Raw genomic sequence first — 27970 nt, 5'->3', positions numbered from 1 at the left:
CTAAATAAGTCTTTCCTTTTCCAGATTGTTAACTACTATGGGAAAATAAACGCAGGGAGGGAAAAAATTCTAAAATTAGTTTCTACTCTGCTTCTGACTCCCTCTGAGCTAAGAACATTAAAATGGGAGCCCTACAAGCCGGTCGTCCTTCCAAGCTGGCCACACCTCCACTCCACAGTGGTCTCTCTTCACAGTCTGAAGACCCAAGGTACAGCCAGGAGTTAAACTTCCAGAGTAGGTGGTACAGCCAGGAGTGAAACTTCCAGGGTAGGTGCCCGCAGTTCCCTTTAGCCTCTGCTCTGCTCATGTATCAACAAGTTTGGGCCATTTCTTTAGATATGAATTTTCCCAAGAAATTCTTCCCCTTCGTGGTATGCGTCATATCGCTGGTAAAACTTTCAGTGAAATAACTTTTTCTTCTTAATGAGCTGATTGAAAAGCTTCTCCATCTCTGACTCTCATTTTTCATGTGAAGTCAGCAAACTGAATTCCTACAGCCTGGGCTCCACAAAGGTGGGTTTTTTGGTCTGTTTCGTATGCTGCCAATACCTCCAGCGCCTAGAAGCATACATAGCACACAGCTGTTCGGAGTGAAAACACTCATGCCCTTCACGCCCTATTTAGCGATGACGAACCTTGGCCAGGACATTTGTCCACCCACTTCTCGGAATTCAGCCTTTCAGATTCAGGGCTTAGGCAGGTCAAAGTGAAAACCAGCCGTGCAGCACCACCTACAAGTGAAGATCTGTGAAGCACGTCGCTAATCTTGAGAGGTTTCGTTTGGAGAGGAAAGTGAACTTCTCCAGAAACAAATCAAACGGTGTTCCGGCGTCGCGTGCTCTGCTTCTGTCCTCCGGGTCAGGTGGGACACTGGACTTAATAATACACAAGGTGGGGAAGCGGCGGAGCGCTGGGACACGCAACGGACGACCAGCTTCACCCGCCCGCTTTCTTCCACTCCTCCCCTTTCCGTTCCTACGCTGACGGGTGGGGCCAACGCCTCTCTGGCCGGAAAGGGCTGGGCCTCAGGCGCCCACACTTCCGGCCGGCTGGTTCTAACGCGAGGCGCGGGAGCCGACTGGGTGACGTCACGGAAGGGGGCGGAACTGGGGTTGTGTTGGGCATGCGCAGTAGGCTGACTTCGCCGACTCGGCCCCTTAGGCAGTGAAGGACTTACCCATGCTGAGAGGATTTTCCACTGTTGTTGCTGCTGAGGGTTCGGTCCTCACGGTCTTCCTGCCAAGGGGCAGGAAACTGGAAGGAGTTCCTGAGCCCGCGAGCCTGCAGCGGAAGTAGAAGAACGTAGGTATCAGTATGTGTGAGAGACAACTCTGCCTCATTTAACAAGTCAGGATGCTACGTTCACGAAAAGGCGTGGGGGTTGAGGTGAGCCCATCGTCCCGGAGCCCGAAGATATCCTTTAGTAGGAGAAGGCAGGACCGTCAGAAGTTAAATTACAACCTTCTTGCAATTCTAGCTGGTTTCATTTGTTTACTTTTATGTCTCTGTGAGATGTTTGGTGGCTTCCCAGTTGGCTGCCAATGCAGGAGACGCGGGTTTGATCCCTGGGGGGAGAAGACTCCCTGGAGGAAGGCAGGGCAACCCACTCCAGTATTCTTGTCTGGAGAATCCCATGCACAGAGGAACCTGGCGGGCTACAGTCCATGGCGTCAAAAGAGTAGACGGGATGTAGCAGGCACACAGCGAGATGGTTGGTAGGCCACATTCTAGTGTGTATTAGTTTAATTAGATTGTTTTTCTTACAGCTTTTCTTGGCTGGAAGAGAAGGAGGAGTTGGAAATGAAAAAGAGTGCCTTTGAAACCCAGAACTTTGCTCAGAAGGCAGAATTTTTCTCAGATCTGTTCTCTCTCTTCTCTGCCCTAAGCTCCCTTAAGTTTGAAGCAGAGAAAGTAAGTTACAACAAGTCAAACTTAGGATGGACGCTAGGGAGAATATAAATCTAACCATAGGCCAGAAAGACACAGGAATTTGGGACTGATAGAGACTTAAGTCAACGAGTAAATCAAGTGGCATTGGTGACCCTGTCTTGTCTGGGTGGGGTTAGCATTCCAAAGCAGAGGGGAAAATGACCTCTGGAAGATGCTGTAAGACTTTAGGAAAAGCTGTTGGCAGGTTTCCTGCCGTATCACTGGCTGGTGTTAATAATCCCCTGGTTTGTTTTTAGGCCCTTCTTCAAGTGTCTGGAGGTCAGGGAAGCAGCCCAGGGGAGGGAACTGTGACTAGTTAAAGAGGCCCTGCTTACTGTTGCTACCAGATCGCATGTCAACACCAAGTCCTCAGCTCCTGGTGGAAGCTGCTCAGCAGACCCTGGGCATGGGAAAGAGACGGGGCCCTCCCAGAGCCGTCTGCCTTCATCTCGCTGGAGAGGTGCTGGCTGTGGCCAGGGGACTGAAGCCAGCTCTGCTGTATGATTGCGGCTCTGCAGGGGCAGCCGAGCTCCAGAGCTACCTGGAGGAGCTGCGGGGCCTGGGCTTCCCGACCCAGGGACTGCACGTCCTCGAGATTGCAGAGAACAGCCTGATTGTCCATCCCGAGCATGTGCGTCGGCACTTGGAGCAGGTGCTGCTTGGGAGCATAGCGTTTGTGGATGTTTCTGGCTCTCAACCTTACCCTTCCGTCTGCTCCCTGGACCAGCTGCAGGATTTGAAGGCCTTTGTGGCGGAGATCATCACACATTTGCAGGGGCTGCAGAGGGACCGATCCCTGTCAATCTCCTGCGGCAGACTGTGTTCCTCGGCCTGGAATCTCTGTACTGTGTTTGGGATCCTCCTGGGCTATCCTGTCCCCTATACTTTTGATGTGAACCAAGGAGAGGACAACTGTTTAGCCCAGACTCCACTACGAGTGTTCACTGCCCGGATCTCATGGCTGTGCTGTCAGCCACCAGTCTTGCTGTATTCCTTTAGTGTGCCGGAGAGCCTGTTCCTGTCCTTGAGGGACATTCTAAATACTTGGGAGAAGGACCTTAGAACTCGATGTAGGACTCAAAATGACTTTGCTGACCTCAGCATCTCCTCTGAGATAGTCACACTGCCGGCAGTGGCTCTCTGACTTTAACTTTTCCTGTGTGGAAGGTGCTTGGTAAATGATCAGCTCTAGGTCAGGGATGGCAAATAGGAATCATTTCAAGTGCCAATTGCGAGTATCTCGAGGACACTAGGGAAGAATACTGTAATCCATTTGTCATTTCTGTGCTGAACTGGACTAGGGAGAATAGACCAGGATGCTTCAGGAATAAACAGAGTTCTTCGGGACAGACCATCAGGTGAAATTTATTTGTTTATTTTTACAGCAGGTTAAAAAAATAGTAAGTCAAAAATCTTAGTTGCGTTGGGAAAACCCAGACCTTGAAGTACCCAAACCTGAGTTTTTTCATTTCTTCTTTTAAACTGAGTTTCTTGTTTCTGATTTTCACCCAGGGCAGCGGTCACCAGTTAGAGCATCAGGCTGTCCTTATTGGCCAGCATCACTGCCACTGCAATAGCAGTCAGCGCCATCAGCATCAGGAGCCACTGGCCACATTGCCTCTGTGAGGAGGGAGGGGGAGAAAAGAGAAAGAGGCCGTGGGTTGGTCAGAGAAGATACAGGCAAAAATAATCTTCCTCCTTCCCCTTCTAGCCCAGTTGAAAACCTTGGGTTGGTGGAGGAGAGAAAGCTTTTTATATCACTATCTCTGTCACTTTGCCACCTGTCTTGGGATAAAATCACTTTACCAAAGGTCACTGGCCCAGCAAACCACAGCCAGCAGGGGCCAAGTACTTAAAAGCTGATAGGAATCAAAAGTGGAAAATATTTGAGCAAAATCATATTATTCTCTGTTAATATTCCTTTCGCTTTCTTCACTCTGTTCTTGCCACTACGCTCAAAATAGACTGAAAGTACACCATTTCATACTTTAGCCAGTAGTAAGTTTTTCCCTTGAGGCTCCAGAGTTCCATGAAAATCAGGTTTGGAGGCATGAGCCAGTGTTTCTTTTCATGGTTGCTATGCTGTCAGTACAGTATAAACCAAGCTGAACGGAGCAGGCTGGTCAGATGTTGGCGCGGGCTGGGCAATTTTATGGGCAAGTTTTGGCGGAGGGAGGAAGCACCCCGCCATCATCCCGGGCTCTGTGGGAGGTTAGACTCTTACTCTGGGGGGCGGCTGTCGGCTCTGGCTGAGCTCTTCCCGACAGTGCTGCAGCTTACGCAGGCAGGAGAGGTACTCGTCGCTGAGGTTGTCTAGTTCCGAATGCAGCTCTCGGCACTGTGGGCGAGAACACCACCGAGGTCGTCACCACGGTTCTGGCGGGGCAGGGCCCCGGGAGGGCAGAGGGCCCTGTGTAAGCTACCCTGCCATTCATCGGTCATTTTTCCCGCCAGCCTCCCTTCCCAGCCTTTCTCAGACTTTCAGTTTGCCTTTCGACAGTCTCGCCTAGCTTATCCATGTGTTCGTTTAAATGCATATTTTACATGAAGTGTAATGCATACTGTATATGTCATATATAATACATATTATAATATTATGTATTATATGTGTAAGTGCTTTTGTGTGACAGTTGTTATGTGCAAGTGCTTTGTAAATGGGGACACAAAAGGGAAGTTCCTACAGCGCAGATGACCTGGAAGTGATCTTAGTGCAAGCCTCTTTGTGGGGAGCTAGTTGCATGTGAATACTTCCGGACATATGTATTTTGTGAGTATGTAGGTAGGAAGAGTTTTGTTATTTAAAAGACTCTGTATAAAGTTTTAAGATACTCATTGTACAACAGAGTTTGAGGAGTTAATGATTTATTAAATGAGTTTGAGTTTAGGTTGACTTTCTGAAAGGTAACTCTTTAATAAAACCTTGAATAAAGATTGGTATAAAGAAGGAAAAGATTGACAAGCTAAGTTGAGAGTGAAGACGTTTTTATACAGGCAAATGAATACCTACAGGCATCTGATCACAACTTCAGCTCTGTCTGTCTGACTCCCAGCAGTTTCCCTGTCACTGGAGGATGAGTCCCTCCTGTCTGAGGTCACCACCTCACCTCCTCTTCCTTGGCCAGGAGCTGCAGAGTTTTCTTCTGGAGCTCATCTCTGAAATCCAAGTCTTGCTCCTTCCCTGGACCCTCAGGCTCCACTTCGTTATGGGAGGGCTTTGGGCTCCTCACAGGCAAAGCCTCATCTAAAAAAGCAGCCAGATTCTCAGTGACAGTGAGGCCCACACCTCTGAGGAAGGGTCCTGACACTGAGAGCACCCTTTGGGGGAGAGGGAAAAGGACTGGGGGGAGCAAGGAAGAGCCTGTCCCTGGCCACACTGCGTGGCTGGCAGTTCTCTGATTTCTAAAGAACTCTCATTGGGAGCCTGCTCAGCCTGGACAGAGAGTGGAATTGGAGCCCCTTGAGGGCAAGGTTGGTATCTTTTCTCTGTATTGTTAGTCCTGCTTAATGCCAGATACTTTTAGAAAATGCTTATTTAGTTTCTTTGGTTGCATGTCACATCTTTTAGTCTGGTGGGTTTGCTGGATGCTTCAGTATAACTCCATTTTCCTGTCCATTTTCCATTTTCCATTTCTGTCCTTGTTTCAAAATGGTGAGAATGGCAATCATAACCTAGAATTCATCTTCATGTAGTTAAAGCTAGTTGATCGGCCCCTTGGCAGTCTGCATCTTGGTGATGAGAGAGCCCTGGACTGGGAGTCAGAAATTCTGGATTGTTGTCCTAGCTGTAGCCTTAATTTGTACGACCAGCTACCTTCATTTACCTTCATTTTCTTACCCGTCCTACGTGGGCATCATCATTCTCGCTTTATGTTTTACCCAGTGATTGTGGTGAGAAAACAAACGGCCACATGCAGGGAGTGCGGGAGGCGCTGTCGCCCCTCCAGATGTGTGGTGAGTCCTCAGGAAGCTGAGGCAGCGGACTTGAGGGCTGAGAGTGAGGTGACTGTTGGATGTGACATGGTTTCTACCTGGGGAGCTGGATGTGGTTTGGAAAGTCAAGGGTAAAAATTGACATAAAATCCTGAGTTCAAAATCAATTTATTGAAATGTTCAATACAGACGTATGTTTTCAGAGGGAGTAGAAATCTTTTCCATAGTTTATATACCTCTCAGGATAGGAGGTTAGCTAGCTAAAGTGTTCTCAGAGCCAGTGATGAGTCCTTAAAGTGCTCCTTTTGCTCCCTGACCTAAGAGTCCCTCACATGGGGTCATGTAGTCCATCCCTCTGCCTCTAGGAGGGCAAGGAAAGAGCAATATCTTAGAATTTGTGGATATAAATTTGCTGACCTTTCTTTGTTAAGAGTTTCTCCTGTTCTTGAAGCTGTAAGGATTGGTTCTGAAGCAGACCTGTTGGAAAACATAAGAAACTTGTCTGTGCTAGCGGTCAAGAGTATCTTTCCTGCAGAGTATCTTTTCAGAACTTTGCTGAGAACCTTAATTACTATGTTCCCATTTGTGGTTGGTTGAATTGTGTCACCCCCCCACCCCAAATACTTATGTTGAAACCTTGAGTTCCAGTACTTCAGAATGTGACCCTGTTTGGAGATAGGTTCTTTGTAGAGGTAATAAGTTAAAATAGGACATTAGAGTCTTATTTTAACATGACTAGTGTCCTTACAGGAAGGGGAAATTTGGACACAGATGTGGACAGATGGAAGACACGTGAAGAGATGGAGAAGACAGCCATCTCCATCTTCTCGGACAGAGAAGAAGGCCATTTCCCTTATTCAAGCCAAGGAAAGCAGTCTAGAATGGATTCTTCCCCCAGAGCCCTCAGAAGGAACCAACCCTGCCTGCCACCTTAATCTGAGGCTCCCAGCCTCTAGAGCTATGAGAAAACCGATGTCTGTTCTTTAAGTCACCCAGCTTGTGGTGCTTTGTTATGAAAACACCATCCTTCTATCTCTTCCTACCGTGTACCTTTAAGTCTGCGTAAATGTCACCCTAGAAGAAGGACATTCCCAGTTGACCCTGTGTGAAATAGCAACTGTTTTCTCTTTAACCTGCTGTATTTTTTCCTCTGTCACAGTTGTTAATACTTGAGGCGTATTTGTTCATAGAAACTCCATACTTCAGCATAGTGTCTGTTTAGAATGTCAGCTTCACTAGGAAGGAAACCAGGCCAGTTCTGTTCACTGCCGTATCCTCAGTGTGTATCTTGGTGCCTGCACTTGGTAGGGGCTCAGTAAATAAGTACCGAATAAATAAAGGCATGGTTTTGAAGTGACATGCCCATTCGGCCCTGGCTGTGTAGGAGCCGGGCTTCTGCTGGTGTTCTTTCTCCCGTACCCCTGTGGCTGCCTGGTTCTTTTTATACTCATTGCTATCTGCATGAAATGTCTCTGTCAGAGGTTAAGGTGGGCGGCAGCCAGCAGAGCTGTTCATTGTATCGGGTCCTCTAGCATTTCAAAACTTGCCAGCTTTTCTTTGGAAACACCCCTTTTCCTCTTTGGCCTCACATGTAACTGTGAAGCAGACATGTAGTATGAGCTTATTTTCTGAACCATTCCTAGTGACAGGTCTGTGTGACAAACGTACATGATAAACTAGAATGTATAAAATAAAAACTACCTTAGAAGACACTTCTTGAAGCCTGCAGTTCTGGGGGAAATGCAGGTGATGGCTGTGGGCGTGGAGGAGAAAAGTAGAAACAAATGAAACACGCCAGAGGCTAATGTGGAACTTGTGAAGAGCTGTCAGTGACCTCACTGCCCAAGAAGAGGGTCTGAACAAGCAGAGGTAGAGGATATGCCAAGGACTGGGCTTCCCATCGCTCCTCTGGATGCCTTTTGTGGGACAGGAGCCCCGAGAACGCCAAAAAGCCACCTGTGCTACTTTCAGAATCTGGAAAGGGACTTACTCTGCAGCTGCTGTACTTTGGTCACCAGGGCGAGTTTCTCCTCCTCTGACCTCTTTAGTTGATCTGACAATGAAATAAAACAAACCAAAATAGAAGAACCTAAGACTTAAAGCGCTCACCCCTGAGGCTAGAAATTAGTAACAGATGCTGTCTAGCCCACGGCCTCTGACCAGTGTCAAGTGGAAGTTGCTCTTTTTCTGCTTGTCCCAGTTCTGAAGAGGTAAACCAGAACCCTACTACCTTGCATTTCATCTGGATCAACAGTGGGCTGAGTTAAGGGTTGTGTGTGTATATAGGGTTTTCCAAGTGGCTCAGTGGTAGAGAATCCGCCTGCCAGTGCAGGAGATACAAGAGATGCCAACTCGATCTCTGGGTCAGAACATTCCTAGTATTGTCTGGAACAGTACCAGAGTAGGAAATGGCAACCTGCTCCAATATTCTTTTTGTTCCCCGCCTCCCCTGCTCCAGTGTTCTTGCCTGGAGAACCCCATGGACGGAGGAGCCTGGTGGGCTGCAGTCTGTGGGGCTGCAGAAGAGTAACTGAGGCCAACACAGCAGCGTGTGTATGTAATTTGGTCCCCTCTCAGCTGACGGGGGCCGTGACTGGGACACCTCTATGCTTGGTGTTTCTGCTGCCCTTTCCCTTTAAATTAGGAATGCCGTCTTGGCACGTGACTGCTATGGGAGTAACTGTGCTCTGGCTTAGAGGGATAGGCTGGATCCTTTCTGTCTTGGTCTTGGATGATTAAAACAGCCCTGCCTTTTTCTCAGAGTAAAATGAAATCGCCAAGTCAACCAAACAAACAAATGAAAGACTGACCCCTTTCCACCCAGCCCCCTCTCTCTGGGCTCCCAGAGGCCTCCAAGGGGACGGGTACCTTGCAGGTGCTGGGTGCCCGAGCTGCACAGGTCTCTGTCCTCCTGCAGGCATTCGATCCTGGCCTGCAGCTCTTGGTGCTCACTCTCCAGAAGCCGTAGGGCCTGCTTCATCTGTGAGTCCCTGCTGTCTGCTCCCTGGTGGGAGGGGGAGGGGCAGACACGGGCGGGTCAGCGCTAGCTAGGGTGGAGGTGCGGGCAGGTCCCAAGGAAGAAGAAAACTGTAGGAAATTGTAGAGTAACAGAGATAGAGGGAGCCTGAGGGAAGTGGAAAAATGGGAAGAGTTTTAAAATTCTTCAGTTTGCTCTATTCCTCATGCTTAACAACCAATAAGGGATTAGATTTTTGATATTCACAGGGGATTCCTTTGGGTAAATTCCTTTGGGTAAATTCAGGAATACCAAATCATTGCTTTTCTAGACGACTTCACTCAGTCTTTACTTTTCATTCTCACGCTATCGATTTTTTCAAGGCAGAGGGGGTAGGCTCATTTTTCACAAAGAATTAAGGTTGAAAAGGAAAGGGAGTTCATGAGAGTTTGCTTGTAGGTGATTTGAGGAAGAGAACAGTGAATGCAGTGGCCAGCGAGGTTCTCTCCTGTGATAAGACGATTCACTTGTTGTCTCTTATCAAATAGGTTGCCTAGATCCCTGCTTCAGTAAAGGTGGGTCCTCAGAATTCCAAACCAACTAAGTAAAATTGACGAAAAACAACAGCTGATGTTTATTGAGGGCTTGTATGTGCAAGGCATTGTGCTAAGTGCTTTGCATGGATTACCTCACTTAATCCTCATAATAGTCTTATGATAGAGTACTATCATTATCTTTATTTTACAGATGTGGAAACCGAGGCTTAGGTGGTTAGTTAACTTCTCCGAGGTAACATAGGTTGGAAGTGGTGAAACCCTTGAGGAGGCCAAGAATCCACTATTATGATTTGAAAAACACATTGGCAAGATGTGTGAGTTGATACTCAACCTTTAAGTAAACTGGTGACTTTTGTTCTGTGCCAATAGTGGGCATTTCTGAACTGGATGCCCTCCCGGGATGGGGTACAGAGAGTGGGTTGGGTGTGGCAGTAGGCTGACAAATGTTCCAGTCCAGCCCTTTGCATTTGGATGCTGTCATTCCACTGAACACTTAGGTTATTTGCATGAGCAGTGTAGACATCCTCGCTAAACTCAGATTTGGGGCTCCCAGCTGAGCAGGATCTTCTCTCATCCCGGCTGTCAGTACCTCCCTCCCCTAAATCCTGCCTTCCCTCCCACCTCCCTACTCCCAGGGCCTGGTACCTGCAGTTTGGACTGAAGCACGTGGAGCTGGCTCTCCAGCTCTCTGTGCTGAGTGCCCAGGGTCCGCCAGTCCTCCTTCAGAGCCTCATACTGGCTCTTCCACTCTTCACACTTCTGCTCGGCTAGAGCCAGGGACCGCTGGGGGAGACCAGAGGAGAGGGAGGTGCGTCGGGGGTCCCAGGGACTCATGCCGACGGCTCCCTTGCGGTCCGACCACCCCAGGGCTCCCAGCCTCAAGGATCACGGAGCGTCCCCACACCTGTGTGTTCTGCAGTTGCTGTTCTGCGCTCATCTTCTCCTCCAGCACCTTCTGCAGTGATTCCTTGGCCTTCTGCTCATAGCTGTTTTTCTGGTCTTCCATCTCTAATAGCACCTTTTTCATTCCCCAAGGGGAGTATTTCTGTAAATTGGATGCAATTCAACAAAGACACATGGAGCTAATGTGTTCCAAACCCTAAGCAGGGATACAGAAGTGAAAAGAAATAGGTCCTTGCCCACAAGGCAGAGATGTCAGTAATCTGGTGGACTGCCTTCCAGGCTGGAAGAGAGTCCCTCAGGTGACGTGAGAAGTGAGTGGGGATGATGAACTGCTCCGGGAACGCTGAGCATTCTCCCTGGGGCCTTCCACAGGCACTTGGCATCCAGCGTTTCCCAGAGGAAATCATCTTTTTGAACCTGCTCCTATGTCGGTGAGCAGCAGCATCCTCTACCCAGTCTCCAAACCCGAAAGCAGGGAGTCATCCTTGATTTCTCTCTCACCTTCTCCAAGGAATCAGTTGGTTATCAGGCTTTGTCAAGTCAGCCTCTCTAACAGCTCATGCCTGTATCCTCTATCGACTGCCACCTCCTTAGTTCAGACTCTAGTAATACTATTGTTTGGGTTATATAGTCTCCCCATCTTCAAGTCTTGCCTCCCTTCAAACTCTTTTCAGTCCTGCAGCTAGAGGTTTCTTTCGACACCTTCTATCTGATCATGTCACAGCCTGCTTCAATCTCTCATTGGTTTCCAGTGTTCTAGGGTTCAAGTTCAAACTCCCTGGCCTGGCTCTTACTTACAAGCCTTGACTTTTCATTCCATGCTGCTCCAGCCAAGCTGAGCTGCTTGTAGGTCCCCTAAGCACTGCGCTTCTCAGTCTGTGCTTTTGCCCATAAAGCTTCTGCTTAGAGTATCCTGACCCACCCTTTCCACCTGGTTAACTTCTGCTTATGCTCAAGACTCAGCCCAAGAATCATAAAAACTCTGACAAACTTGACCTACCATGTCTATCCCCCAGCTCTTTATGGATTAGGTAGTTTTATTGGTGTTCACATAGTATCGACATTTCTAATCTGTTGACTTATTTGCCTCCTTTAAGGGATTGTAAACTCCTTTGAGGCAGAGAGCATTTAAAAAAAAATAAAATTGTTGATATAGCTTCAGCGATCTGAACAATCTTCAGTAATCTCAAGTTTTAAAAATTAATACCCTAGCATTTTAAAAATTTCTCCTGGCTTCAAGATAAAAAAGCAGAGCAGAGCAGCTTTGCAAATTCACTTGCCTTCCCATGCCTTTCATTTTTATGCCCTGTGATTTTGGGAAAGCCAGAAGCTTTTACTGTTGACTCCGGGTTACCCAACTGGGTAAGAGATAGTCTAGATAATGCAGATTTAGAGTTCATCATGAAATCATTTCCATTTAGCTTTGGAATTATCTGAAAATTTGGATTTAAATATTGAGTGGGTCTTTTCTTGGAATTGTCATTAGAAGCTAGAAACAGGAGTTATTGATTGAGATCCTATGTCCAGGTTATTGGACGTAACCGTGCTGGTCACTGGCCAGCTTTATTCCCCGTTGAAAATGAGCAGACGAGCTTCCTGGATTGTATGTCAGTCTCTTACGAGCTTGTTTGGCATTATTTACTTAAGAGTCTGACAAAGAAGGTCATGCTGGAAAAAATGAAAGCTGTGAATCAGCAAACTTACAGACTAGATAAACCGTGTTCCCCTGAAAAATTCTAACTACATGGCCACCTTATTTTCCAAACATCAAGTGGGAGCAGTCTAGCTAGTCCACCTCATTCTCTTATTTTCCTACCTGTCAGAAATCTATCATTTCTCGAGTGTGAAAACTGATTTTTTTTTTCTGTCTCATATAGTCCAAGAGCAGGGCAATCAAGAGATTGCTGAGGCTGGATAACAATGCCACAGAAAGCCAGGAGTCACAGTCTTTTACTTCTCTCCCAGGGATTGGTGCTAGATGGAAGTTGCCCGTGGGATGAAAATCATTTTGTGAGACTTCACTGTCATATCTAATTCATCTCTTCTAAAGTTAGGGCCTGTGACGTGCTACCCAGATAAGCTAATCTTTACCAAGGGCCTCTCACTGCTTTTCCAGGTATTTGCAAGGTTTTCCTGGAGCTGGCAAAGTGCTGGTACTGGGCTTCCTTTCCCGGGTGCAAAGCGAAGGGCACCGGGAGAAAGGGAGAGGAGGATAGAGAGAGTGAATTGGAGACCAAAGTGAAAATGGTAAAGGCCAGAACTGGGTGAATAGGATGCGTGCATTAATCTCTAGCAGGTGACGTTTCTAGAGTAGGCCTGAGGTTCAAGCATTGTCTCCCTTAATTTCAGGCTCCTGGGCTAGAGGTGTCCTCTGGAATGCTTACCTGGGTACAGGCGTACAGCTGGTTTTCTAAGGATCTCAGTTTGCCCTTCAGTTTCTCTTCATTAAGCTGGCCCTGGAACAAATGGGATGAGTTAGTGAGTTTGGGCCAAAATATAGCACGCAGAGACTTTTGCTGCGTATTCCCAGCCTACTGCCTATAATAAACAGTGGGACAGCTCCTTTAGAAGGTGGGGTGGGGGGTGGGGGCGAAAGATGGCAAGGGATGTTTGGAAAGAAGAGCATCTTTTCCTCTTTCTCTGGAATAGGTGAAGGAAGGATCAGACTGTTCCCCAAAGTCACCTGTGTACCTCAGAGTTTCCTGTCACAGGGCTCAGGGTGTCATTGCAGGGGCCCATTTGAAGGGTAGATTCCAAGCTCCCCTCATCTTCTCTCATCACTTCTCTCCCTTGTCTGTCTAGGCACCTCTGCTCCTCACCTCCTCTCAGTCTAGTACACGGACCTTTACTTCTAAAGGCCAGGAAGACTAAAGGGGTCTCTCCTCCCGGGGGGGAACATGCATTCCCTCCCTTACCCCCGACATGGTCTGAATTGTGTGCTCCTATCCCCCACCCCCACCCCCCAGCATTCATATGTTGACATCCTAACCCCCAGTACCTCAGAAGGTGACTGTATTTGGAGACAAGGTCCTTAAAGAGGTAATTCAGTTAAAATGAGGTCATTAGGGTGGGCCCACATCCAGTATGACTGGTGTCCTCATAAAAAGAGGAGATTCGAACATCAGGATGCACGGAGGGCAGGCCATGTGAGGACACGGCCTCCATCTGCAGGCCAAGGAGAGAGGCCTCGGAAGAAACCAGCCCTGCTGACAGCTTACTCTAACACTTGCAGCCTCCAGAACTGTGGAAAAACACATTCCTGTTGGGAAAGCCACCCAGTCTGTGATATTTTGTTATAGCAGCCCTAGCAGATGAATACTGTCCCCTCCTGGCCACACACACACACACCCACACCCACACACACATACACACACACACACACACACACACACACACACACACACAACTGAAGATGAGAAATTCTTTCAAGAAAGCAGGAAAGGGAGGAAGGGTGTTAGGGCAGGTTTTGTATGCGTGTGTGGTTGCGATGGTAAGAGGAATTCCCAGAAAGCCACATTTTATTTATTCACGAGCTGGGTCTGTCTGGTGGCGTTTTGGACACACCAAGAGGGATGCTAATCTCAAGGGCGAGCGTGGAGAAAGGCAGGCGGGAAGGCCTGTTACCTGTTTCTGTTTTTCAGTATTTCTGCCCAGCAGTGAACAACTTCCTTGTTGCTTTGTTCTTTTTCCCACCTGTAGATGGCTCCCTTGTCCCCAGGTAGGGATTTTGGTTTTCCAGCCCTGAGTATGATTTAAGGTTGTGTGTGTCTGTGTGTGTGTGTGTGTGTGTGTAAGGGTGTGTGTGTGTGTGTGTGTGTGTGTGTGTGTGTGTGTGTGTGTAGATGGAAGAGGAGGCATGCCGTAGATGCCAATTTCCCAGAGAAAAGGCTGTGGGTCTCGTTAGTGGTAACTGGTTTTCATAGCCTTTCCCTGGGCTGTTCCAGCCAGGCCCTGTGGGACACTTGTGAGGTCTAGAAATTACATTTCTCCTCAGGCCTGAGTCGCCAAGGCCCCTCAGTCGTGGGTCTTGGCCGTTTCCAACTCTTGTAACATTTTTGGTCTGTAACGGCCACAGGAGACTGTTTTGTGGTCTGTTCTCCTCAGTGAGTTTCGGGGCACCTGGGGGAGGCAGGAAGTGGTATCTCACAGCTCCTGTTTTGATCTTTTGGCTGATTCCTCTAACCCAGGGAGCCAAGGGGTGCCCCCCCTCTTTTGCTTCCTGTATTCCTCAGCTGGGTCTTGCAAAAGCAAAAAGGCTTTGCCAAAAATAATTTTTCAAACTGCCTTCTGCTATTAATGTTTTTCGTAATGTCTCGTGTGAGAGCTGAGAGTCAGGGATTTGGCATCTACAATAAACCACAGGGCTTTGGGACCAATAAAAGAGATGGACAAAGACTTCCACTGTTCCTGGCTTTGGAGGGACTGGGAAGAGTTACTCCCCTTAGTGGCCTGTTGATTAACAGGCCCTGTTAATCCCAGGGTCCTGAAATCGACTCCCTCTGCCCAGCACCCCAGCTCCTCCTCCGCACTTCAGGTCATCAGACTGTTTTCCTCTACCCAGTGGACATGAGTTTGTGCAAACTCTGAGAGACAGTGAAGGACGGGGAAGCCTGGCGTGCTGCAGTCCATGGGATCGCAAAGAGTCAGACACAGCTGAGGGACTGAGCAACAACAAACTCTTACTATGCAGAATGCAATCAAACCCACTGAGCTTGAAGGTTTATCTCGCAGTAGTTTGGGAAGAAAACAAGTCCGTGGCAGTATTCTCACATTTCCCCCAGGCTCCTACTCTTTCTGGGTAGCTCCTTTCTCCTTCCTTAGTATGGTTTTAATCCAATCTTTTTGCCTCTTCCAGTTGTTTTTTTATGTTAGCCGCACCCCAGATTACTTTTCCATTCATGTTGCAATAGAAGACAATTCAGGCTAGCCCCTTCGGTGGGGATGAAGGGCCACCCAAGTCTGAGGTTTGAACACATCTCTGACCCGCAGCTCCGCCTTCCTAGACTCCCCAAGTCAGGCAGGAAAGTTACAGCCAAGTTGTTGCAAATGGGCCGTGCAGTTTCCTGGTCCAAGCCCTAAGTCTCCCTGTACGAAGCCCAGTGGTAACAGTACAGGGGAAAAAGCACTTTTCACGGGCCACTTGTGGGCCTTGCACCCCAGGAACCCGAGTTTCAGAGAGCAGAATAGCCTCTGTTGTAAAAGGGAACGAGGCGGAGGCCATACACACCTGGTGTCGGTCTGAGGGCTTCAGGTCCTGCTGCTTCTGCTTGGCTTCCCCTGCCTCTGCCCTGCTCTCCAGAAATACCACCACCTCACCGCAGAAGCACCAGCCCACTTCTCGTCTCTGTGTTCTAGCAGAGGTTGCTTAGGGCCAATCCCCTGCTGCACTGTCATCTGAAGATCTCAGTTTCACTTTGCAGAACTTAAAGCCCAAGCGTGTCCTGCTTCGGGTCTGTATTGCCCAATACTGAGGGCTCGCTTTCTCTACCGCCTGAATCATTTCTGCTTTGAAGCTTGGGCCCAGCTCAGGAGTCTCTGCAGTGCCCCAGGGCCTGTCGCATCCAAAAGGCCCAGCATCAGTTTGGAGGCTGGAGGCACTAGAGGGAGCTGCCTGTGAAGCTGGGCATTTAAATTAGGGAGGCCAAATGGAAACGAAGGCCCGAACAAAGCCCAAAGTCGGAGTCCCTGTTCTGGCCACACTCTTCCCATTACTTTTCCCCAGTACTGCAGTCTGAGACTGTCCTGCTGAAGAAGTGGGGTGAATTGTTTGGGGGGAAGCAAGAACAGTTAACTGAAAAATCTGAGATGATTTTTCTTAAAAACAGGAAGCTGAGGGTTGGTGGGGAGGAGGAAGACAAGAAGAGTGAGTATTAGTTGGGGAGGAAGGAGGGAGTAAACCACAGCCCCGGAGGAACCCCTGCACCCTCCCCTGCTGCTGGAGTGGAGTGGAGCAGAAACTGCTCTCCTGTCTGCCTGGAGATGTCTCGCAATAAATCCTCCCCACCTCCAAGCTCTGGTTGTGTCCTACCTAGGATATTAGGAGAGCTTTCCCCACCCCTGCACCCACTGGGAGCCCGAGTGCTCACTGTTGTCAGAGAACCTTTTAAAATGCAGAGCTGATCCATTGCTTTCAACTCAGTTCCGCGGCTGTGTTACTTATTTATTTATTGGCCATGTGGGGTCTTGCTTCCCTGACCAGGGATCGAACCCTTGCCCCCCTGCCTTAGCAGCACAAAGTCTTAACCACCGGACCTGCAGGGGAAATCCCTAGTACATACGCTGCTAAGCGAGCACAGCTCCACAGCTACTGGACAAGCTCCTTCTCAGGACGGGCTGGACGTTGCTAAGTGTAGGACTTCAGACCTGAGGCAAGCACGTCCCATTGCTACCCTGCTTACTGCCTGCAGCAGTGTTAGACTGGGGTGCTGTGCATTCTCATGATACGCACACACACACTTGTGCTTTAAAAGGGAATCCATGACTATTTAAGTTCGACATAGCCTACTCAGCAGAAAATATTTAAGAGCCATAGTATTAGAGACCTCTCTGAGGTCCTGTCTTTGAAGCTCCTCTGACAGGATCCCTTCATTTCCGTCACACTGGCCCTGCCCCACCCTCTGTTACTCCCAGGCCAGTAGTCATTTAGATTGCTTTGTGGTAAGCACCCTTGTCCTTTCTGCTTTCTCTCCCCCTTCATCATTCCTGCTTCTGTCTGGTTGGGCTTCCCTGGTGGCGCAGCTGGTAAAGAATTGGCCTGCAATGCAGGAGACCCGGGTTTGATTCTCTGGGCTGGGAAGATCCCCTGGAGAGGGGAACGGCTCCCCACTCCAGTATTCTAGCCTGGAGAATTCCAGGGACTGTGTAGTCCATGGGGTTGGAAAGAGTTGGACACGGCTGAGCGACTTTCACTCTGTCCCGGTAAACTCCTCCTCAGCCCTTCTAGACACAGATAAGTGGTCCCTTGCCTCTGGTGCCTACCCTGTTCTGCCACAGGCGGAAGAATCCCCCCCTTCTCTTCTGCCTGGGTCCCTTTGTAGAAAGTGCTGTTACAGCTTCAGCACGCTGGAGTTAGGTTTACTGATGACTTGTCTGTCTCTTCCTGGCTGCTGTGGGAAGTCTACTGCCTTCTGTGCCTGCCGCACCCGCCTCAGCACATAGTCGGGACTTATCAGACGTCTGTGGAATAAATGAATGAGACAGTCTCGTTTAGGTCAGCCCCGGAAAGCACCTGGCGTGCACAGCTGTCTGTCTCAGGGAACTATGCTATGAAAACCACTTCCTCAAGCAGCGGGATCCCTGAATGTAGATACCCAAATCCAGGTACAATGATCAATGGGAACAGGGCGGGCTGAGCCTTGGAAATCTCTCTGACATCACTGCAGGCTTCGTGCTTTTGTCCCACGCCTTCCTGTCCCCGGTGGGATGGCTTTCTAAGCACAGCCGTATACGCGGACGCTCAGACGTTCACAGAGGCCTGTGCGGCTGTGTGTTCTGTCTGTGCGCCTGTGGCTTTCTGCTCTGGTGGCATCAAGCTGCTTGAACACTGCAGTCTAGGAATTTCAGTGTGGGGTCCAAGGACCCCCGGGAATCCAGGATCTGCAAGGTCTTCCCTTTTCCAGCTGTATTTCTGTGTAAGGTTAGATTTTCCTCACATAGTTCAGCAAAACAATGTATTAACAACAGATCGAATGCAGAGGCAAACATGAGGATCTCGCTGTCTTCAGACATTAAAAAGATTTGCAAAAGCATAAAGCAGTGCCACTTCTCTCACTGCTTAAAAATATTTTTCAAACAATATATAATTTAAGTTCCCATGTAATCTGTCTACTGTTATTTTAAACTTACTGCACATTTTAAAATTCCTGTTTTTACTTCTAAATGGTAAATATAAAATTTCTTTGGATTATAATATTATTTTTCAATAATAGCGCTACATGTGGGGTCTTAGCTCCCCAACCAGGTTTTGAAACTGTACCCTTTTTCACTGGAAAAGCAGAGTCCAGTGGACCACCAGGGAAGCCCCTGGATGTTAATAATTTTTTAAAGAATTTAAAGGGGTCATGATGATAAAAAGCTGGAGACTATATCATGCCTCTGGTTCTTTGCCTGTGCTGTATCCCCTGCCCAGAATATAGTTGTTGTCACATTTGCCTGGAAAATACTATATGGATAGTCAATGCCTTGAAATATAAATAATTACCTGGTTCTCCCCTGTATTCTACTATATCCTGAAAACTCTTCTTTTATTTCTCATATCGCTTCACTGTTTAGGCATCTGTCTCCCTGAGAAAACCACAAGCTTTCTAAAAGCAGGAACCCTGTCTGATTAATCTCATTATTTCCAGTGCTCAGTGCAGGGAACATGATCTGTGAATATTTGTTGAACGAATGAACTAAAATCAGGAGGTCTGAATGTAGTTCCAGTTCTGCCTCTGACCAGCACTGTGACTTTAGCAAGTCACCTGACTTCCCTGACAGTTTCCTCAGGGGCAAAATGAGAAAATTAGACTAGATAATCTCTAAGTCCCTTCCTGCTTTCACATTCATGTCTGGGGCGAAAAGTTAGGTGCATGGTGGCTGAAAGTTAATATTGATATGAATTCCATACAAAAATAGTTGATATTTACCACAGTCAGTAACAGGAACTGTAATTGAGACATTATTTTTCTTCCAACAAATTAAAAAAAGGAAATTCTTGCCCTTTTTGATTCTGGGTCTTCCCTGGGTGAGTGGCAACATGGTCCTCAGCTGATGACCCTGGATTCAGCCAAGCTCTCCCATATATCTACTGTGACATGTTGGATATTTAACCCTACCTTGTGCCTCTTCCGTAGTGAGAAAGCTCCTTCTCTTGCTGCAATGGTATGGAAAGATGAACAAGATGGGGCACATGTAGAAGCCACTGAGCTCTGTTCAAACAAAGGTTTCCCTTACCTTCCAAGTGCTGTCAGAGGCCTGAATCAAGGTAGACAGTAGGTCTTGGAGAATCACCATTTTCTGTTTTAGAACCAGCTCCCTTTGTAGGGCCTCCTGAGGGGCAAAATGCAAGTGGGTTAAAATTAACCTGGAGGAGAGCAGACAGATGGAGGAGCTAAGGGGAGAGTTCATGCTACTTACTTTGAGGTACTCAGAAAGCTGGATGATTTCCTAGAGAGAAAGAAAAAGGGTGTTTAAGAAGATTGTGGCTTCCCCGAAGTCCTAGAACATGGAACCCGAGCCAGGATTGGCTTGTGCTAAGTGAATTTTCTTCCTGGACTCAGGGTCCCTCCAGGCTTCCTTGTTTATGCTCATCCAGGGAGAGGACGCCCCATCCATCCCAGCTGAGTTTACCAATGAATTCCAGAGCTTGGAGGAGATTAGATGCTATGTGATTCTACACTTCCACCATGAGGATTTTCTTACCTTATCTAGAACTGCAACTCCATAACTGGAAGAGAAGAAAAACAAAAATGGCAGTGGATCAAAGAAACAGGCATGTCTGGAGGCAGGGTATTGATTCCTTCTCTCATCTCTTCTGGAGAGCCAATATGGTGGGAAAGGCCCTCCTTTTTCTTAATTAAGATGGATGTGGAAGTTCCTTGGGTTCCACTCCACATTCTGGGGGAGGGTATTCAAGTGAAAGCTCAGAAGAGAGGAATGGATGGGCTGTGGGGGAGCTGGGGCCAGGAACATGAAAGGTACTCACTTGGTTTGCTGACTGGCATCATTCTTGATTGTTGCCTGTGTTTCTCCTGCCTTTGTCTGAGTGCCTGAGAGGGAGGGGATAAGGTGATTCAGGAGGCACAGGAGAGGCAGTGAGGGAAGTGGGGAGGGGTAGGGACTCTCCACGGCCAGCGAGCTGAGACAGTCATGGCAGGATTCTCTGCAGGCCCCAGTGAGGAAGGGAATCTTACCACGGTGGTGTTTGGATGCCTTCTTGATGGGAGAGGCCTGTGGTGGAAGGTCACCAGCCTGGGTGGTGAGGTGGTCAGCTGGATCCCTCCAGGTGCCTGAAGGAGGATGGTTTTGGGTTGCAAAGACCTTGGAACTGGTCCCTGACTCCTGGAAAGCAAGTGGGGAAGGGCGTGTTGCTGAGAGCCTAGACAGAGCGTCTTCGAACAGGGTTCTCCGGCTGACTGCAGAAAGATGAGCCAGCGATGAAGTTTCGGGTCCAGAACACCAAAGGAACTAATTCTAGACTTCACAGCCCCAAGCTTCCCCCTGCTCCTGCCCTCCCTGGTCCTGGCTGGTGGGATCAGGTCCTCCTCAGGCCAGGCAGATGGGGAGCGGGACTGGTGTCCAGTTAAAAGTGTAAAGTCTTAGTCACTCGGTCGTGTCTGACTCTTTGCGACTCCATGGACTCCTCAGTCCATGGGATTCTCCAGGCAAGAATACTGGAGTGGGTAGCCATGTCCTTCTCCAGGGGTTCTTCTCGACCCAGGGATTGAACCCGGGTCTCCCGCATTGCAGGTAGATTCTTTACCATCTGAGCTACCAGGTCCCTCTCTCTCAAGTCCATGATCCCAGCCCCTTACACAGCCAACATGACACCGTGGAAAGAGAACTGGTCTGAGGAGGGAATGAGGGGGACCAGGGTCAGGTCCTGCCTTTCCTTGGTCTCCGTCTCCTGTCTGTGTAGTGATGAGTTTGGAGCAGATGGTCGCCAGGGTGCCTTCCATATTCTAAGGAGACTGCCTTCCTCTCAGGGAAGAAGACTGCCTTCCTCTCAGTGCCAGCTGGAAGATGGCTGACGGTCGCGTGAAGAGAAGATAAAGTAGGCAGCAACAGGGAGGAATGTGTAGCAGTCGTCACAATTAGTCTGCTTTGTAAATATTTTCGTCTTACAAACTAAAAACGAAAAAAATTCTATGTTTGTAATTAACACGAAAAGGCTAAGAAATGCCTATGGCAGCTAGTCATGCAGATTAAATCTCAATAAGCCTTACATAACTGACAGGTTCAGGAGGAGTTCTTTAGGCAACTGTGTGTTTATTTATTTATTTTTTCTCCTTAAAATTATTTTTTTTCCACCAAATCATTCATAAAGCTTCTTGCCTTAGAAAGTACACCGTTGGTTTTCTTTTACAGTTGGGCTCAAGGATTGTTTTTCTGAACAGCACCTCCTGTGGTGGATAACAGATGCATCGGCTAAGAAAGCCTGATAGAACACCTATTCTGGGGACAGGACAATATCAGGCACTTCCAGGGACGTTAGAGGACCCGTCCCCACTGTCCACATGCTCACAGCATGGATAGGAAGACACAGATGGTTTGCTGGCTGAGCTCATTTCAACATACCCTTGTTTTTTTTTGTCAACACTGCTCCTTCCCAGGCCAGACTGATGGGCCCTCTAAGAGTTACACAATCTTCGAGGACTTATAGCCTCATAAGGACCACGGAGAGCAGAGGTGGTCTGAAGAAGCTAGGGCAGCTAAGGTTTCCTGGACCAGACACGGCCTTCGGTGAGCAAAGTTAGTTGAATTGGGATGGCCCGAGAGAAGGTGGGTGATGCAGCTGCCTTATAGAAGAGTGGAGACAAGAAATGTGTGTGTGTGTGTGTGTGTGTGTGTGTGTGTGTGATTCAAGGGGGACATTAAGAAGATCTGGCTTGTGTCCCTGGCCCACAATAAGCATTCAGTGAATGTTTGTTGAACGATGATGAATGAATGCTGTAGAAGATATATCTAGATAGACTGAATCGGAACGAATACTAGGAATTAGCTGTGGAATTGTTTTAAAATTATTTTTCTCTTTCCTAAAAGGCAAGTGCAAAACAACAATAAAAAGTAGGTAAACAAGCCCCCCCCGCCCCCCCCCCCAAAAAAAAACACAAGAAGAAAAATATCTGAACAAGTAACTGGCTAAGGGAGACTCTATGATGACTGAGGAAGGAGGGACTTCATTTGAATCACTTTTCAGTGACCTCGAGCCCACCCAGGGCTCACAGCCCACCTGCTCCAGGGCAGTGTGTCCCTCGACATGGCCCACCTGCTGTCTCGGGGAAGAGATCCTGTTGGCCCAAGACAAGGGCTCCTTGAGGTCAGCGGCCTGGTCTGTCCTCCTGGAGGGGCCTGGCTCCCTGGCCAGCGGGCTCTGTGCCTCGCCTTTCTCCTCCACCTCCAGGTTCCTCCGTCTGAAAAACTGCTGCTGGCGTGCTCTCCGGAGCTGTTCCCTCTGCTGGGTCCTCGGGGCCTTCCCCACAAGGCGGCAAGTGGTCACGTTGGGGCGGCAGCGGCGGCTCTCACGGGTCTCCTGCCGGCGCTCGCTCTTAGCCTCGTAGCTCTCAGCCCACCGGGCCAAGCCAGGGGCAGGCCTGGGGTCTGGGCCGATCATGATGACCTCCCGAGCACCTGTTGTTGCTTGGCTTCCAGTTCCTGGAATAGCTGCCCGGGTCTGCCCAGTGCCAAGAGGGAGGCAAAGGGGAGGGGTCAGGAGATGGGCAGAAAAATGACCACCTCTCTAGATGAGGGGGCAGAAATAGCACTGTGTCCCATACATGTGGGTTGAAAACTGAGGCGGGGATGGTGTCACGCGGGGATTCAGGACTTCTGGGTCCAGTCTCTCGACTAATCTCTGCTCTTCTCCGGCCTGTGCCTCCCCTTCTGTAAAGTGGCGAGATTCCTCTGGCTGCCAGTTCTTCCTTGACCGAACATCTCAGCCTGCCTCCAAGTTAGGGGAACGTGAGAAATAATGGATAAAAATCACTAAAAGCCTATAGCCCTTTGGATGGCAGATGCGGACGTGTGCCTTTTCCAGGAACGTCTAGAGAAGCAGTTAAATTGGCTCCCTCTTCCCCAGTCTAAAAGGAAGGCCAGCATCTTTATGCTCTCTTGGCCTAGTTACTAAAGTACTAATAGGCGAGTGACTTTTCTCGAGGCCTGGACGGACAGCCAGACCCTGCAAGGTGCAGCCAGTCCATAAGCAGCACCCACTGCCCTCTGCTTAGCCTTTAGCAGCTGGCTCGTGAGCCTGGTTCTGGGTGTGGTTTAGGAGGGAAACCTCGCACTATTGCCTCCAGTCATGGGGTCCTGACATCAGTCCCTTGACAATCCACTCCTGGCCCAATAAACTGAGCTCTGACCCTCAGGTTCAGATCAACCCAAATCCGTATTGGCTGAGCACCTGTGCGTTACTGGCCAAAAGCCATCTCAGAGCTTTCAGCTCAGTATCTCTCTGAGCAGAGGGTTCCTTTGCTTTTTAGGATCACCTCCCTGTTAGGGCTAAATGTGGTGGCATGTCTGCTTTCCTTAGCCCAGAGCCAGATTGTGTCATCAAAACCAGCAACCAGATGGGCTATTCCTAGATGAGGCTGTGTTTCAAAAATGAAACAAAAGTAAAGAAACAAACTCAGTAACCAGAAGTCCCCAGGGAAGCAGGCTTGGTGTAGAGGCCACACTAGTTGTGCCTTTACATGACCTTACCTGCTGACTCACATCACCCCCAGCCCTCGCCCCTTCTTCCTTCTCTGTGCCCTGCTGTCTCTTTCCTACTCTCCCTCGTCTACCTTGTGCAACTTTGTCTGTTCTCCTAGAACCCTCTGGTAGCTTGGCTAAATTGGAGCTGGACTGAGGGCTTCCCTGGTGGCTCAGCTGGTAAAGAATCCACCTCCAACGTGGGAGACCTGGGTTCGATCCCTGGGTTGGGAAGATCCCCCTGGAGAAGGAAATGTCTACCCACTCCAGTATTCTGGCCTGAAGAATTAATTTCATGGACTGTATAGTCTGTGGGGTTGCAAAGGGTTGGACACGACTGAGTGACTTTCACTTTGGCTGAGCTGAATTCTGAGCCCTGGAAATTCTGGTCCCTGTCTCCACTGGTCCCCGGAGGCAGTCCAGAGACTCATGAAGGGAGAGGGACTTCCCCTTACAGCTGCTGCTTCTATCCATCCACAGCCTCACTCCCCACCGTCCTGGGAGCCTAGTTCCTGCGTCGTAGGTCAGAGAAGGGTTCCTCAGCCTCAGCCCGCAGGCATTTGCCTGCTCTGGCCCCTTGGGTCTTTTTATAGGTCAAACAGACTCAACAGGTAGCAGCCTCTCTGCCCTTATCATTGGCGCTTCCCTGCGCCTCCTGGCTCAGTCTGGAACTTTCTGCAGGATTCTTGCTCTCTCTCTGGGATCATGCCATTCCTTCTTGGGGGTCATGGGTGGGGCAGGCTCACACCCTGAGTAGGTCTTTCATGGTCAGGCCCTGCCCGCTTTCCGGTGCCTGACTCTCCAGTGGAGTGGGCATCCTCTGGTCTCGGGCAGTGCTGACCCCAGGCAGAATGGTGAGGCTGTCAGTGCCCGTCCGCTCGTCCCGTCCCTGGGGGCCTCTCCCCTGTCTCCTCGCTCCTATTCTGCAGGGTCCCCTTCACTTCTCACCTGGCACTTTCCCATTTTAAACTTAGGAAAGGATCTGAGAGGCCCATTCCTATTAAATTATGAATGAATGGATATGCAGCTAAACTCCATGTTCAGAAGCTATGCTTGTGGTGTCCCAGGCCATAGGCTGTGGTTATTCTGCCATAGATGGGGGAGGCGAGGACCCCTGGCCATGGACTCAGACTGTGTGGACTCCTGTCCTGGCCCTGCCGCCGACCACCCATGTGCTTTTGAAAAGCTACTGATTGTCTCTGTAAAGTGGGAACCTGCCTCCTAAGGTTATGAGGCTTAAAGAGAAAATGCATGTAAGCATCAGGGATGTAACACACAATAAATGTTAGCTTTTTATAATGACATTATTATTACTCCCATCCTCCTGATCTTGGATATTGAAGACTCAGTGCTATAAGACAGAGGTTCCAAGCTAAGCTAGCACTCCAGGACCCAGAATGCCCAGTCCTCTAATCCCCCCGCCCCCTTCCTCTTTGAGGGGTACTGTTTACCCCCCAGAAGGGATGCTGGTCCCGGGTTGAGACCATATTTAACTGTTGCTCTGTTCATCTGACTTCTGGGTGTGGGCTACAGGGAGAAAGGGCTGCCTTGTGGTCTGGAAACAGCCACCATCTCAGGCCCGGCAGAAAGGCAAAGGAGAGTGAGTAAGGAACCGGTGTGCGGCCTGCCTGCCTCCCACCTCTAAAAGGTGGGGCGCTAGATCCCCTCCCTGCATGGTTCCAGGTTATCCCTCAGGCTTCATAGAGGAGACTGTGGAGAACATTCCTGCCGCCTCCGGCCGTGAAGAGCAGAGGGCTGTGGGGGGCAGATAAGTGTGCGGGCTTTGTCTGCACTGGTCCGTTGAAACACGTGGCTGCCTCGCTCTACTTCCTGGGGGGCAGACGTCGGCACCTGTCGCCCAAGCTGGGGGTGGCAGTAGAAGAGGCTGCTCAGGGAAGAAGGAGACCCTCCCAGACCCCAGTCTCTCACAGCGGGGGGATTTGGTGTGGCACAGCTGAGTAGAATCATCCCAGCTTTCTGGGAGGTCTCAACTAATTTGCTCTAAACATAAGAAGCCATGTGGACGGCTGACTGACAGAGATGGGCTGTGGGAGATAAAAGGAACTGGTCCCCGTGTGGTTCAAAGCAAGGTCACTGGGCCATTGCCCGGGCAGCCCTTGGCAGCTTGACAGCCCTCAGCTGGAGCTCTGGGAAGACGTGGTACTAGCTCAGGGGGGCTGTCCTCAGTGCCACTGGGGATGTCAGGATGCTGCCCTCACTGAACAGGGCTTTGTCGCTGCCTTTCCCGGTCTTGGCTCCTACTTCCCGGCTGCATGTGTGATGAGTGGCCTCTTGCATGAATGAATGGTCAGACCTTCCTAGTCCAGAGCTCTCAGCACGAGCTAGGAGCAAAGGGCCTGCACCCATGCCGCTGGGAAGGCAGCTGGGTGCTATGGGGTCCCTGTGGGGCAGGGAGCTGTGAAATGAATGGCCCATCCCCGGGAGCCTGTATCCCTAGTCGTCTGACTCTCGGCTCGTCTCATCTAACGGATGGAGCAGAGGACACTGGGAGCTGGGCCTCTGGAGACCAACACGGGCCACTTCCCTGGTTCCCCACCCCCAGCACTCAAACCACCGGATAGGACGGTGTCTCCCCCTTCAGCCCGGGGAAACTGGCAGACACAGCGTCTTCTGCCCCACCCCAGAGTCGGAGGTCCCCAACCTGGATGCAGAAGCCTCCTCCTTCTCAGTTACCTGAGGTTCCAGGCTCCAACCCCAGCAGCTCAGGAAAGCATCCCAGCTCCTGGGCAGGTCTCGGCTGTGTTCTCCAAAGGGGCAAGATCTCAGTCCAGGGCTCGGGGCCCCCCGAGCATTTCCCTTCCTGGTACTGTCTTTCTTTTTGCACAGCAGCCTTGCTGAAACAGGAAACAGACAAAGCCACAATACTTGCTCTCCCCAGTTCCTCTCTCTTGCTCTCTGGCACGATCGGAGGGGCCCCTAAACCCTTGAGGCCTCCAGGGCCGAGCTCAGGAGCTCCTCCCACCGGTGGGCACCCCAACCGCCCTTTCTCTTCCTATTAGGTTGGTCTGAACTCTCGGACAGTTTCACATCAAAATTCCCTTTCCAGGATTAGACAAAGATGAGTCTCTGGGTCCGATTCAAACCTTGCAACTTGCAGGGCTGGAATAGAGATACAGACATAAAGAACAACTTGTGGACACAGTGCGGAAAGGAGAGGGTGGGACGAATTGACAAAGTGGGAGATATATATATATTCACACTACCAAATGTAAAATAGGTAGCTAGTGGGAACCTGCTATAAAGCACAGGAAGCTCAGCTTGGTGCTCTGTGATGACTTAGAGGGGTGGGATGGAGGCCTGGGGTGGGGAGGGAGCCTCAAGGCGGAGAGAATGTATGTATACATAGAGCTGGTTCACGTTGGTTAGTACAGCAGAAACTAGCACAACACTAAAGCAATTATACTCCAATTAAAGCAAATTAATAAAAGGATTCAAACCTTGTAGCTTCTACAAAGGGGGAAAAAAGGCCTTTTTCATCCATAAGAGAGGTTCCCAGTGTAGGTTTTTATCTGTATCAGGTAGTTTTCTGTGTAAGGATTTTCTCTTCCTTTTAGTTATCTCTTCTCCATCTTGGTATCATAAAGAGGTTCTGCTCCTCTAAAGTACTGGTATTTCTGCAGAACTCTGAAATGAGGCCAGCTCTGAATTTGCTCCTTTCTGAAGCAATGGGATCGGGGCCAGGGGATGGGGGAAGGTGAAAAGATGGTGGTTGATTGATTGGGGGATAAAGGGAGAAATAGCAGGCAGAATCAATGAGAATTTCCTAGTCCCCTGAACTAGGAAATTTGGGGGAAAACTAAAAGGAATTTGTCTGTGCCTTAAAAAGGAACTATTACAAATGCAATAATCAGGAAATTCCCAAGAAGTTCAGGGTAAGATGATGGAGAGGGGACCGGCTTGGGACAAGTTAACTGAGTAGCTTTGTAGCCTTGTGCAATTCACCTTGTCTGAATGGTCCATTCAGTGTCTGAATGGATGATTTATGTGGCTCCCATGAAGTCCAAGACTTCACATGCAAGGCACGTAATGAGCCTTTTAAACAGCTGTGATAAGATAACAATCATTAACACGTTGGGACTGTGTCACAGTCTCCTTGGTTCCCTACTACTGCCTCCATTCTCTGAGGGGAAAAAGAACAAGGAGTAGAAGGGAAATGTGCCGAGGATGGATTCTCAAGCAACAAGACTGAAGGCAAACGACATTTCCTCCGGATGAGAGACAACAGCCTGAGATCCTGTGCCTGAAGACTGACCCATGGAGATGGGAGTGAGGACAGAGGGGT

At 49.3% G+C, this 27970-nt stretch overlaps 2 protein-coding genes across 9 annotated transcripts; one reads left to right on the top strand and one right to left on the bottom strand.

The window, feature by feature from the left end:
- Nucleotides 1–1086: 1086 nt before the first annotated feature.
- C13H1orf74 (chromosome 13 C1orf74 homolog) lies at nucleotides 1087–3281 on the top strand. Of its 4 annotated transcripts, XM_043486252.1 has the most exons (3): nucleotides 1087–1302; nucleotides 1767–1911; nucleotides 2187–3281. In XM_043486252.1, the coding sequence occupies exon 3, from the start codon at nucleotides 2282–2284 to the stop codon at nucleotides 3071–3073; it is 792 nt and encodes a 263-aa protein (XP_043342187.1). In that variant the 5' UTR covers nucleotides 1087–1302; nucleotides 1767–1911; nucleotides 2187–2281; the 3' UTR covers nucleotides 3074–3281. The 4 variants fall into 4 exon arrangements, with proteins under 4 accessions (XP_043342187.1, XP_043342185.1, XP_043342184.1 ...); XM_043486250.1 differs by lacking the exon at nucleotides 1767–1911 and having other exon boundaries at nucleotides 1087–1386; XM_043486249.1 differs by having other exon boundaries at nucleotides 1087–1386; nucleotides 1767–3281.
- TRAF3IP3 (TRAF3 interacting protein 3) lies at nucleotides 3270–26526 on the bottom strand. 5 transcript variants are annotated; one of them, XM_043486240.1, is made up of 16 exons: nucleotides 26362–26526; nucleotides 22244–22648; nucleotides 20169–20316; nucleotides 19961–20024; nucleotides 19678–19702; nucleotides 19393–19422; nucleotides 19210–19305; nucleotides 12660–12731; nucleotides 10277–10417; nucleotides 10018–10155; nucleotides 8728–8863; nucleotides 7850–7912; nucleotides 6277–6336; nucleotides 5034–5170; nucleotides 4154–4267; nucleotides 3270–3549 (listed from the first exon to the last, which is right to left on the bottom strand). In XM_043486240.1, exons 2-16 carry the CDS (start codon nucleotides 22586–22588, stop codon nucleotides 3457–3459), a joined length of 1662 nt encoding a protein of 553 aa, XP_043342175.1. In that variant the 5' UTR covers nucleotides 22589–22648; nucleotides 26362–26526; the 3' UTR covers nucleotides 3270–3456. The 5 variants fall into 5 exon arrangements, with proteins under 5 accessions (XP_043342175.1, XP_043342176.1, XP_043342174.1 ...); XM_043486241.1 differs by having other exon boundaries at nucleotides 22244–22914; nucleotides 26362–26510; XM_043486239.1 differs by lacking the exon at nucleotides 6277–6336 and having other exon boundaries at nucleotides 26362–26520.
- Nucleotides 26527–27970: the final 1444 nt, after the last annotated feature.

The sequence above is a fragment of the Cervus canadensis genome, chromosome 13 (genome assembly GCF_019320065.1).
Source record: "Cervus canadensis isolate Bull #8, Minnesota chromosome 13, ASM1932006v1, whole genome shotgun sequence".
Classification (NCBI taxonomy): domain Eukaryota; kingdom Metazoa; phylum Chordata; class Mammalia; order Artiodactyla; family Cervidae; genus Cervus; species Cervus canadensis.
This window is presented reverse-complemented; position numbering and strand designations above follow the sequence as displayed.

Coding starts and splice junctions, on each gene's coding strand:
- C13H1orf74 (XM_043486252.1), top strand. CDS start 2,282: ATGTCAACACCAAGTCCTCAGCTCCTGGTGGAAGCTGCTCAGCAGACC.
- TRAF3IP3 (XM_043486240.1), bottom strand. CDS start 22,588: ATGATCGGCCCAGACCCCAGGCCTGCCCCTGGCTTGGCCCGGTGGGCT. Junction 20,025..20,168: donor GGCATCCAAACACCACCGTG/GTAAGATTCCCT, acceptor CCTCCCTCTCAG/GCACTCAGACAAAGGCAGGA. Junction 10,418..12,659: donor AGCTGTACGCCTGTACCCAG/GTAAGCATTCCA, acceptor TCCAATTTACAG/AAATACTCCCCTTGGGGAAT.